Raw genomic sequence first — 13,063 nt, forward strand, 5'->3', positions numbered from 1 at the left:
GCCCCCAGACCTACTGGCACCTAAGCAATGATAATGTTAAGCTCTGTGACGCTGCACTATTACCTCACCATCAATCGATCAGAGAATTGCACAAGCTGATCACATACCTCGGGACTCCAGTTCCTTACCTTGTCCTTAAAAATGCTTTGCTGAAACCCATCTAGGAGTTTGGGTGTTTTAAGTACCAGCTGCCTTGACACCTTGCAATAAACACTGCACTTTCCTTCACCACATCCTGGTGTCAACAGATTGCCTTTACTACTTGAGGGTGAGCAAACCAAAGTTTGACTCAGTAACAAAACCTGGGGAGTCTGGTTTCTGGTGCAATGGCTTGGTTAATCCATGTAAATTTCACTAAGTGGTTAACATTCCTCATGAAGAAAGAGGCTAAGTGATTCAAAACAGATTAGTAAAATAAAGACAAGTTTCTCAGAATTCTTGGTATGCTCATTGGCAGAATTCCTATCTGCCCTAGGACAATCTTGCTCTCAAAAGCATAAAGTTATAAAGTTCAAAAATCATAAATTATTTTCATATTTTGCTCAAGAAACTATAGCAATTCTTATTTTGTTAAAAAGAAAAAAAGGGGGGGGAATAAAACTCACACTATCAGAACTTTAATATTTGAACTTAGAATAAAGAAAAAGAAATATATAGTAAATCCTTATATATTTTAAATCCCTAATTACACATCAATCCCACTTCTTAAATACGTTCTAGCACCAAGAAAATTGTTAGACTGAAGAGTAGAAAGCACCATAGAGAAATTTGCTTTTCACCTTATTAATGCTTTGTAATAAACCAAACGAAGTCAAAACAACCTTCAATTAATTCTTGTTAAATTCAGTCTCTATTTTGCTAATCAAACAAAAAGTTAAATCACTTCTACTAGAAAAGCTATTTTTTAAATATTAAAAAAATTTCATTATAATACTGGTCGGCAAATGTTCACAAGGATATTATGTCCAAACGTACTCATATAGAATTGGAAATTTCAAAATCATTCTACTTTTTTACTCACCTTGGGCAAATTTTAATCTGCTGTGAATCCTCCCTATGGCCAATTCCCTGGAGGCTTCTATTTTCAATAAAAATAGAAAACATTTGATTTGTTTTCTTCCCCTACCCCCTCCGTACTCCTCTGTGGACTGAGAACCCATGGAATACCAACTATATATTAACCAAGTGTGATGGGGAAGCTGTACTTATGAAGTTGAATTCAGTTTGCTGGCAGAAAAGTAGGAAACAGCAGTGTGTTGCAGTGCATACCAGGTCTTCCCTGGCGGCTCAGAAGGTAAAGAATCTGCCTGCAATGCTTCCTGATTAACGTTACCAAAGGTGCCAAGTGGGTAAGTGACAATGGAAGGGGGATATCAAGACCCCCACAATATTGATATTGTAGGGGTCATACTGTAGGGGTCACAGACATTGATCAAAGAGCCACTGGGGAGATAAGAGAATTCTAACCAATCAATCTGGCAGTGACCTGGTCACCAAGGCTCAAAGGCTGGTGTCAAACCTCACACCTTTTTCAAGGAGATTACCTGAGGTTTCCCCTTTGTAAGAGGAATTACATTGGCAGAAGTGGATGGCAGGACTGTGACAATAGAGGGGACCATGACCTGGCCGACTAGAGCTTTTTCACTTCCTTGCTAATTCTCTCTGCTTCACACTGAGGCCAGAGAATATTTCCTTTCCCTCATCTCTCTATCCCTGTATCAAAAATTTGTGTTTACTTCCAGTTACGTTACATGGACAGCTTATAAGAGGTAAGAGATGCTTGAACTTGAATTGAGGAAAAGAAGAGGAAATAGACACATTTCCAAATGATTTTCATTTATATAATGAAAATAAAATTTTTACACAATCAACAGAAACACACCAAGATTTTTTGCGAAAAATATTTTTAAATAAATTTTTGTCTTTTTTTTTTTACATTCTGATATACATATGTAACAAGGTTTATGGCACTGTAACCAGAATCAAATCAAAGAGAAAAAAAAAAAGGAAAAAGGTGGGAAAGAAAGTAACTGGTTTTGTTAAATTCCTTTCTATCTCCAAGCTGGCAACTTTGCACTATTTGTCTATTTTTCAGCTGCCAGCTCTAACTCATTTGCACACTCAAAACACCATATTATTGCACAAGAAGCCATTGAAGGCATATGGTATAATGGTCAGTTCCTTGCTATTTGAAAAAAAAAAATCTCTTAAACACAGAGAGGGAAGAAAAGTAATCCAGAGTATGAAACACACAAAATCAACAGTATCCTTTGTCTCTTTAAAGAATGTGAAGGGTTCTTAGACCACTTAAGCTGCCCTGGTCTTCTCTTTGCACCAGTGAGCACAGCAGGGCTTGGTTTGGTTGGGTTTTTGTTTTCTATAAGGACAGGTCAGGCAGATCCTAGGTCTTCATGATTCAATGTCTTTTCTACTTACTTTGGGTTCTTTTTAATTGGTTTAAAGTATAGTGTCTTCGGTCTATGAACCTGCACAGACTAGTTAATCGTAAACTCTACAAATAGCTTAAAAGGAAAAGGGGAAGAAACAGGTTTTATGATATTTTTATTGTTGGCTTAAAAAAATGACTTCTTTAGACTCCCTGCTTTGTCAGTTGGTGGGAAGTAAATCTCAACGGCATCAAAAGTTAAATTCTTCTCACACTGGTTAAAAATAAAGTTTTTAAACAAGTTTGTTTCCATTCACAAACTTTACCCCCATCTAAAAAAAGAAGAAAAAGAAAAAAAGAAAAGAAAGAATCCATACTCCTTCCTCTTCATCTCCTGATGGAGAACAGTCATCCTTTCCAGCCAGACTATGGTCACACAACTGTCTCCACACCCATCAGCTTTGGTGTAAGGATTCGTGGTGTCACACCATTGTTCAGGTCTTCCTCAAACTCCAGCAACTGCCCCATGAAGTTAAGGTTTGGGGAAATAATTGGTCGTTTGCCTTTGACAAATTTATATGCATCAGTCATGGTCATCCGCGTGTGCTTCATCAAGTAGGCGATGACGATGGTGGCAGAGCGGGACACGCCCGCCTGACAGTGGATGAGTAGCCCCTTCCCACACTGGTGAGCTTCCTCTGGAATGAGGGAGAAAAGCAAGAGGTGCAGGGCAGGGGACAGAGAGATGGAAGGAGAGAGGTTAACGTTTATCTAGACTTGATGATGTCATATTCTATAGAGAAAGATGACATGAAAATGGTTTGGAAACTAAGTATAATTTCCTACTTAATTGTGTCTGTTTATGGCACAACCTCCAGAACTGGCTAAAAGCAGCATTAGCTTGAATAAGAAGCTTATTTTACATTTAGAGGGATGAGTAGGTGAGAGTCATTCACCATAATAGTGGACTTCACAGGTGATGGTGGTCAACTGAGGAATGAGTTGTGACATAATCAGCCTAAATGTAGTCACTGGTTAAGCAGACCCTTCTGATTAAGGATGTTAATTCCCATCGTCACACTGTGTCATTTATCGAAACTAGTGTTATTAACAATGTCTCTCCTACCTGTGATAGAGAAAAAGCACTTCTTTTTTTTATATTGTAGAACTGCTCTGTACAGGAACTAGTATTAAATAGATAAGAGTGTCACCTCCATCTGAACTGTCCAATCCCCTCACATGCATACATGATGTTCTAACATGGTAATGATATGGATGACAGAGGAATTCCAGTGCTGGCTCAGAATCCAGGGCAATCGAAAAAGATAATACTTTAAAGGTTTTCAGATATATTAAAAACCCAGGAGAACAGCTTGTGGGCACTGTCTGAATGGATTCTCAGTGACACTTCTAAACTATTGGGTTGGCCAAAAAGTTCGTTTGGGTTCTTAGAGTATACAAATACCCAAACAAATTTTTTGGCCAACCCAATAAAAGTCATCCCAAAGACAGTATCCCTGAAAAATATACCAATTAGAAGATTGGGAAAGGAGTATGTAAAGGAGAGCCAGATTTTAACATAAACTACTTCTACTGGTTACCCACTTATAGATCAACAAAACAATCATTGAGCAAATTTTCAACTTAAAAATTCAGAGATTTGACTTACTTCTTATAGATAACAGTATTTTACAAAAGCATCTCCTGTTTTCAATTTCTTCTTTTTAGCACACACTATTTAACGGCCTCCACCCCAAGAGTGGAAAGCATGGGGGTAAAGAAGATGAGCCACAAAGGGCTAGGTCTGGCCATGGTTCCACCTCATAGAGGACCTTGCGTGAATCCTGTAACTGCTCAGAGGCTCAATCCTCCTATCTGAATAATGGGAGTAATACTAACCAGGCATAGAGGAATACAGGAATAATATCAGCCAACGCAGCAATAACCAACTGTCATAGTTAAATCCTAAACCTAGACTCTGCTTAGTTTACATCAAACTCTCTGTGGATGCTATTATGTTTCTAAAACAGGGTGTATTTTTCTTAAAGCAAGACTGTAAGATTTCAGTTTACTCAATGATATAACAATGAAAATTTAAAAATTGTGCCTGTGCAGGGTGTGATGTGGAATTGTTTCCAGCCTTTAATGCTATTTATTTTTGTTTTGTTTTGTTTTTAAAAAACTAGGTAAGCCTGAATAATTTATAAGGAATGTGGATGCTTTGATTGAAATCCTTAGACCCTAAGCACATCTTATGCTACTCATTAAATAGAAAACAATTTCTTAACTTCCCCCAACTGGAACTAAGACAAAAAGTTGCACTCATGACATTATATGCCAACCAGGATGTTCCTCATCTACTTGGATGCAAACTTTTCTCCCTTGGGGCTCAAGATTTGATTCAGATATCATTAACAAAGAGTTTAAGGTATCTTTGCATCCACAAGCATTATGCATTACAACTATTGTAACACTTGACTTACAGAAAAATCCAAACAAATTTTCTGGCCAACCCAATAATAGAGCCTTGTAAACACTGCCCACACTTCTGGCCCCAGTGTCTGGCCTTGGAGTCAAGAGCATTAGGCTCTGGTCCCTTCTCTAACACTAAAGTTCCTACAATCTAGGAGAAGTCACTTTACTTTTCTGAGTTCAATGACCATTCAGAATTTCCTTCCAGATTGAACATTCCATAGGCCTGCAAAACCAGGCAAGATCAGCAAGAAAATGCCTGGGCCAAGTGACCAGAGCTGCCAACTCTACAGCAAATCTACCTACTTCAGTGGCTGATAAATCCAAATTTTTGGTTTTTTTTTTCTGACAAAGGAGTATTGAACTTGAGTGCATTCTTCCTGAGACAGAGGCCAGTGACAACTTGCTACAATATTTAGGAAAAGGACTGGGTCACTCTTTTGTAGTAAGAAAGACTAGAGTCACTTGAGAAAAAAATTGTTGAGTGCCAGGTCCTCTCCAAGTGATCATTTAAGCCTTGCAACAGTTTGAGGCTTAGAAGCAGCAAAAGTTAAAGTTGAGGATTAGGATTAGGCTGGTCGTTGCTTCTCTGTGGAGATTAAAGCCTGCTGCTGCTAGAATTTTCTCTCCTTGGGAACTACACAGGCTATACCATTCTCTCTTTCCTACTTCAATGAGCCTGGATGAACTAAGGAAATCTAGTATCATCTCATGAGCGCTCAACCTCACATGCTTTGGCTACACAACTTTTAAGAATGGAGAGACAAAGCAAACAGAAGGGGAATACTACTCCCCACTCCCCCCACCACCTTTGCACTGATGTGATACATAAAGATGTTCACTATAGCACTATGTTTCTGAAAAATATCCTTCAGAAACGATCCTTCAGCAAATGCTACCTTGACCTCAAGCATTGGCAATTAACTCAAGGTAAGATGAGATGGCTGGATGGCATCACTGACTCGATGGACGTGAGTCTGAGTGAACTCCGGGAGTTGGTGATGGACAGGGAGGCCTGGCGTGCTGCGATTCATGGGTCGCAAAGAGTCAGACACGACTGAGCGACTGAACTGAACTGAAGGGAGACATGGATAAGCTTAGAAGTCTGTGTCATACTTACAATACAGCCAGCACTCAGTACCTGCAGGGCCTCGGTTCCTGCATCCCTCTACTCCTGTGGATAAAATCCACGGATGTCCAAGTCCCTTTATATAAAATGGCACAGTGCAATCAGCCCTCCATATCCAGAAATTCCATCAGTGGTTGGCTGAATCTGCAGAGGTGGAACCTGTGAATCTGGTGCTGTGCTATGCTTAGTCATTCAGTCATGTACAACTCTTTGCGACTCCATGGATTGTAGCCTGCCAGGCTCCTCTGGGGATTCACGGGAAGCCCATGGGGATTCTCCAGGCAAGAATACTGGAGTAGGTTGCCATGCCATCCTCCAGGGGATCTTCCCAACCCAGGTCTCCCTCATTGCAGGTGGATCCTTTACTGTCTGAGACACCAGAAAAGCCCACCAGAGGGCAGGCTATATTTAACTCCCTACAAGATGCCAAGAAATCTCAGTAGACCATATACTCACGCACCTGTTTTGGCCACCAACTTCTTCCTTTCTACCAATTCTTTTGATATGATGTCATAGAACATCTCAATGCTAACCCCTGCCACTTTTTCACTGGGAACTGGAGACATGAGGTGGTCTCACTGAATGGATTCCCAACCCAGTTGAATGACTGTACTTTGATAACCATGGCTCCAAAACACTTGCTGGGTTATGACTTAGGAGAATACCCTGCACCAGGTGGGGGAGCCCAAAAACACTTCCGTGGAGCTTTTCTGCAACTCAGGCAGAAATCTTGGACCTGCTATCAAAGCAAAAAAGCCGGAGGGAAAAGGAAGCCAGAAGACGAGACTTCCCCATGGGAGATAGTTACCGATGAACTCAAAAGCCTCTTCAAAGTACTGCCGCAGGTTCTGCTTGTTGCTGTCGGTGGCCGGCAGCCGCTTGTAGTTGAACAGGCCTTTCTCGTAGTGGTAGAGGGGCAGGTGGGTGGTGACGTTGATGACGTAGCCAATGTTCAGCCGCTGCATCGTCTCCAGGTCCTGAGCGTCCTGCTCGTTGCCAAGGAACAGGAAGGGCAAGATGGGTGTCAGCTCCGCGTTCTCGATGTCGGGGGTGCTGGGGATGGATTGAGGTAGCATGCTCGAGGCCGCAGACGCGCCGCCCCCCACCTCCCGGCACTCTTGGAGCTGGAGGGAGTTATCACAGAGGTTTTCATGGTTCTGCTTAAAACTGCTAAGTCCACCTGGAACACAAACACAGGAAGTGAGAATGACTCCCCCCTTGAACTTCAGAGCTGTCAGAAGAATGAATGCGTGTAGTTGCTTATTGCATTTTTAGAAAGAAAATCAAAACACAAATGAAAGTCCCTTGGGAGACCCAGGACAAATTTTGGAGGCTGCATGCAGTACTTTGGAATTGTGCCTTTTATACAAACTGGGGCATGTTCCCCTGGAAAGAGTTCCACGAAGCATCAGGTAATTTCATTAGCCGCACATTTGATCTGCCCCTAAGAGTCATATGCTCAGTGGCCTATATACAGCCTTGCACTTTAGGAGCCCAGGAAGGCACAGATGACTTCCTCGGGTGTAGAATTTCTGCCAGTAACTAACTGGGCAGTGGAGGTGTGTGACTTGCACCCTTTGTAAGCTCACCTCACCCAGAAGGCCAAGTTTGCTCCCAAACAAGAGAGTGGTTACAAGCAAGGACCTTAGAAGAACCCAGATTATCTTGGTTATAATCCCAGTTCCACCACTTCTTGGGTCTGTGATCTGGATAAGTTAATTTCTCTTTCTTGGCCTCAAATTCCCCATCTGTAAAATGAGGGTAATGGCATATACCTCTTAGTATGATTAGGAATCTGGTATACAGGGATCCAGAGGAGGCAATGGCACCCCACTCCAGTACTCTTGCCTGGAAACTCCCATGGACGGAGGAGCCTGGTAGGCTGCAGTCCGTGAGGTCGCTAAGAGTCAGACTTGACTAAGCGACTTCACTTTCACTTTCATGCATTGGAGAAGGAAATGGCAAGCCACTCCAGTGTTCTTGCCTGGAGAATCCCAGGGACAGCGGAGCCTGGTGGGCTGCTGTCTATGGGGTCGCACAGAGTTGGACACGACTGAAGCGACTTAGCAGCAGCAGCAGCATATAGGGATCCATACAAAGTATGCAAACCTCCCCCTCATCAAATGCAAATCATTTATGGGAATATATATCTTAAGGAAATCATCTGACCAAAGATATCCAGCTAGATGCATAAAGATGTTCACTATAGCAGTATCCGTTTTCTAGAAAGGCCAAGTAAGAAACAAAACCATTTTTGAAAAGAGAAAAGTTGTCAGTCACCCAAGTGCAATATTATGTAGCCATTCAGAGTTGTGAAAGGACCATGAAAATAAAGACTATGTTTCTATTTAATATTAAATGAAAAAATCTGATTCAAAAATGTTCACCATCCACATGATCAAAAGCTTAAGAACCATGCAAAAAAGAGCACTAGTTTAAATTAGGAAATGTATGGATTATAGTCTATTGCTTAAATTTTTTCTTTAATATTTGTTAGATGTGTTTGTGGGTAAGCCAAAAGGATTATTATGAAGGTCAGATTACACAATGTACATGTAAGGGCTATGAAATCAGAGTTGACAGTATTACCTACTCAGTGAGCTCTAATTCTTATCCATCAGATACACTCTGGCCTTGCCTTTGAACACAGGCAGAAGCTGGAGATCGCCTAGAAGCTGAAAGTCATCAGAACACATTTACCACTCCCTCTCTCCTCCAGACGGATGCCTTACTTCTCTCTTGATAGTTTGAGGAGATAAGAGAGGAAACATAAGTGTGAACAGGATATGGTTGTGTTAAAATAAATAAAGGAAGTTGAACTGTTCACCAGTTTCTGAATCTATGTCCTTCTCCATTTCAAGTCTCATCTCTGTCAACCACATCAGGAAGCTCCAGGCTGTACCCCAAGACCAAGTCTCAGTGCTGCTCACAGCCAGTGCACACAAGTTGTAAAAACCCGGGAAATCATTATTTTTATTAAGATGCAGCCATGACTCAAAGATGATTTGAAAGGAGTAGTATCATGACCATCTGTGTCTAAGCCTATTTGAAAAGAAAAACAAGAGCTACAAATTCATTTTAATTAATTTCTAGAATTAAACTCTGCCTTTACATCTTATTAGTTTATTCTGCTATGAAATAATGATTAAAATAAAAAGTTTGTCTGGATCCAAAGGGATCATTTTTCAAGCAGACGGAAGAAATGGAGATTATCAGTAAAAACTTCATTAGTGAATATACCTAAACAAGAATTTGAAATTACCCACCGTCACCAACACAAGCTCCATGAAAGAGACTGAAGAGTTATTTAGAAGTTTGCTCAGCTTTGGCTCCATAAAATCCTAGTAAACAGTTCCACACCAGTTCTGTAATGGGAACCTAGTTCACTTTTTTTTTTTTCCTTAAGAAAAAGACAGTCGTTACACTTTTCCATATAAGATGAGAGGACAGAACAACAAAACAAACTCAAAAGAAGCCTTTAGGGGGTAGGTGGGGGGGGCAGGGAGACTTCTCTGTGTCCTTATTTAGGGTACTCAAGCTGTAATTTGTCTTAAAAGCAGCTAGTTTGGGGGAAAAAAATGCATGCCAGAAAACCACACACACAGAAAAAAAGCAACATAGAGCTTTTTAAAATTCTGTCTCTACACCTCCTTCCCCAATGACATCAGCTGGAGACTCCCCACCTGCCCAGTTGCCATAGCAGTTACACAAAGACATACAATGACATCAGTTGGCATGATATCAGCTCTTTGAGTGCAAACAATACAAGAAGAACTACTTTGTTTAAGGCCTTTGGTGCAACTGTGTTCTGGGGAGCCAATGACGTAATGCTAACAGGTGGCATGAGCCTTCCATTTGCCTAATGGGGGGAAAAAGTCCATGGGGGAGGGGAAGAGAGGGAATTGGAGACAGACAGACACAAAATGCTCCGGATCCCAGGGGGTGCTCACGTGCGAAATTATGTGTATGTTTAAGCCATGTGGGAACTCTGTTCGTCGAATCTTTGGAGGCAGAGTGCATAGAAAAGGAAATATTCTAATTCACACACATTAACTAGACAAGGAAACGTTCATTGAGGGATATGAACAAACAGTCTGTTCAACTGCCAGTCTGCTGACCAATGTCAGCATCAGTTCTCCCTAAGGGTCATGCACAGCAAGATACTGCAGTTAAAGAACTCTGAGGATGGTGCTTACAGCAAAATGAACCAGTAGAATCTTATAGTAGTGGCTTTGAGAGAGATGTCTGTAGGGAGGACTGTTTTCTTCCCTTAGGGCTTTGGAAGTGAAGGGAAGGAGGAGGGCTTATGTGGTTCTCTCTTCCAAAGACTTTCCCTCCACCCTACCTCACCACATCCCACAGAAGCTGAACAGACTAGTCACTTCATGAGGAGTTTTGATTACTTTGTATTTGTTAGGACAACATAGGAGCATTACAAGATGACAACTAACAACTGAAGTGGAAGCAGTGTCGCATGGTGGTTAAGAGAAGGGTGAGAGACAGTCAAATACAGACTGCAACTGTGATTATGTCTCATGAGAGCTGTAAGACCTGGTACAAATCTCTTTTCCTCATTAAGCCTCAGTTTACTGATCTGTGAAGTGGGCATAATATCACCTACCCAAATTGTGGTATAGGATACCTATGTAAACATATGATCGGGCATTTGATAAGTAATATTTCATTACTACAATGTCATCATTGCTGCTGCCCTCACCTTCAGCAGATCTGCTGACTCTGAAGTTTGTGAGAACCCTCCACGCAGTGCCGTGACTCTGAGGCCAGACTGAATCCCAGCGCTGCCAAACACTGGCAATGAGACCTTGTACAAGGTCCTTACCTCTCGGCTTCTTCGTTTCCCCGCAGGTGAAACAGGGTCACCTGCCTTATCGACAGTCTTGAGAATTAAACTGATTTATAAGAATAAAGTATTTTGAAACAATATATAGCACATATTAAGCACTTTTTTCATTACTTTGGAAAACTACCATTTTAAAGATCTAAAAAAAAATTCTAAGACAAATACCATGTGATATCACTTATATGTGGAATATAAAATATGACACAAACAAATCGATCTATGAAACAGAAACAAAATCATGGACAGAGAACAGACTGGCAGTTGCCAAGGGGGAGGAATTTGGGGGAGGGGTAGAGTGTGAAGTTGGGGTTAGCAGATGTAAACTTTTATATATGGAATGGATAAACAACAAACTCCTACTGTATAGCACAGAGGACTATATTCAATATCCTATGAAAAACCATAATGGAAAAGAAAATTTTAAAAAAGAATGTGTATATAGGTGTAACTGAATCACTTTGCTATACACCAGGAATTAATACAACATTGTAAATCAACTACATTTTTGTAAAAAAAAAAAAAAACTAGATATCTCAAAAAAAAAAAAAAAAATCTAAAGAAGCCAGAAAAGGAGGAAAAATAAAGTACAAACTGAATGAATAAAAGAGCTTTAAGATATGAGGTTATAATCCAGAAAAAAATCTGCTTAATATAAAGACTCTAAATGATAAATAAGCTAATGTTCCAGAGTTTTTATTTTAAAAGTTTATTGAAAACGAACTAGGAACCAAGGTATCTGAGCAATTTTATAGTTTAAATAATATACTTTTATTATAAAGAAAGCAACAGCATTCTATGTTTCCTAAACAATGAAATCTGATTTCATTTTCTTTGTCCTAGCTTTCCCAAGAAAAGTCTGCATGTCTTTGGATTCCTGGTTTTGCCAGAGGAGAATTGAGTGTTTTCAATAAAATCCCTCTTCTCCCCTCCCTCCCCTTCTCTCTCCTGTGCCCCTAAGTCCCACTGGCTGAGCGATCTCTATAGACACAGAACTGCTCGAAGTTATCAGTGCAAATATTTCCCAGGCATGGGCAACAGAACTGGAGGCAAACATTTCAAACCTTATCTCAAAACCAGGTTCTCTGCCAAAATGAGTATGGTCAGCACGTGGATTCTGAACGGCAACAACAAAGAATACACAGCACCCCCACAAAACACGTAAAAATGCAACTGGTGCGTTTCCTCCAACAGAAGGTCAGTGAGGTGAGAGTACCACTGAAGCAGTGGATTCTAGTTGAAGTGGGAAACCTCTCTCTATAGATGCATTTCAGCTCCTGTAGCTGTTTTGGCTATTCCAGCCCTAGAAACACAAGAGCCCTCGGTAATGTGATTCAGAAGCAGTGCTCTGGGTGGCAAAATAAAGAAACTGCATCCAAATGCAGAATCTATAAGCAAGACATTTCCATCTTTCAACGATGGCCAGCACTTTGACACACCAGCTTTTTGGCTGTACGCTAAGTTGAAAAGAGAGCATTTTCCAGAAATCTAATAAAAATGCTCACTGAAGGTCAGCAAATGGCATGAACATCCAAAGAAAAGTGGAAGGGGGTGCAAGATGGACTTTGCTACAAGCCTGCTGCGAGCATATTCTTTGTCACTTTTTGTCATCTAGATTTTCTTACTGGGTAACTCGTTTTTTAAAGTAAAGTGGTGCTTAATGATAGTAGTTAAGAACATAGACTCTGGATCCAGACTGCTTGTGCTGAGAATCATGGTTTCTCTAACTAGCTGTGTTACCTTGGTGAGTTATTTAACACCTCTGCACCTCAACTTCCACACCCATTATGTGGAGCTAACAGAAGTGTTTATGTCATAGAGCCCTTAATATGGATAAGATGCTACATGAGTTATTACCACTATAAATGAGAAAGCGATTGTTAGAAGATGGGTCCTTATGGATACTATTTTGTGGGTCCTCTGTGGAAACTGGAGTCCATCTGAGCAGACTCTCAAGATCCTATTCTCACAAAGCCTGAATAAATCGGAGCTGACGTCAGGCTTCCAGAGTTGAAAGTCTCAAAGACAGAAGATGGGATTGGGGGAGTGGGGGAGTGGGGGTGGAGGTGGGGGATTGTTTCATACTTTTCAGGGAAGAAAATCACCCACCTTAACAGGAGAGAGGAATATTAGGATATTATAGGATATCAGGCATATAATCTAGATCCACAAAGATTACTTCTACCTCTTATTCTCTAAGAAATTGTCTTCATAAGTC

At 40.8% G+C, this 13,063-nt stretch overlaps 1 protein-coding gene and 1 long non-coding RNA gene across 3 annotated transcripts in view; one reads left to right on the forward strand and one right to left on the reverse strand.

Annotated features, from left to right (window-relative positions):
• Positions 1-1,819: 1,819 nt before the first annotated feature.
• DUSP10 (dual specificity phosphatase 10) overlaps positions 1,820-13,063 on the reverse strand; it is a 41,108-nt gene continuing 29,864 nt past the window's right edge. Inside the window, exons 3-4 of one of the 2 annotated variants that reach the window (NM_001034725.2) lie at positions 6,796-7,167; positions 1,820-3,084 (exon numbers count right to left, since the gene is read on the reverse strand). In NM_001034725.2, the coding sequence (NP_001029897.2) occupies positions 2,819-3,084; positions 6,796-7,167 (638 nt within the window). In that variant the 3' untranslated portion in view covers positions 1,820-2,818. The remainder of the gene's footprint in view (positions 3,085-6,795; positions 7,168-13,063) is intronic. The other variant, XM_059875484.1, reaches the window with a different exon arrangement.
• Positions 7,166-8,811, forward strand: LOC132342447 (uncharacterized). Its single transcript, XR_009490827.1, has 2 exons — positions 7,166-7,399; positions 8,609-8,811. It is a non-coding gene; the product is annotated as an uncharacterized lncRNA (long non-coding RNA).

This window comes from Bos taurus, chromosome 16, assembly GCF_002263795.3.
Source record: "Bos taurus isolate L1 Dominette 01449 registration number 42190680 breed Hereford chromosome 16, ARS-UCD2.0, whole genome shotgun sequence".
NCBI classification, from domain to species: Eukaryota; Metazoa; Chordata; class Mammalia; order Artiodactyla; family Bovidae; genus Bos; species Bos taurus.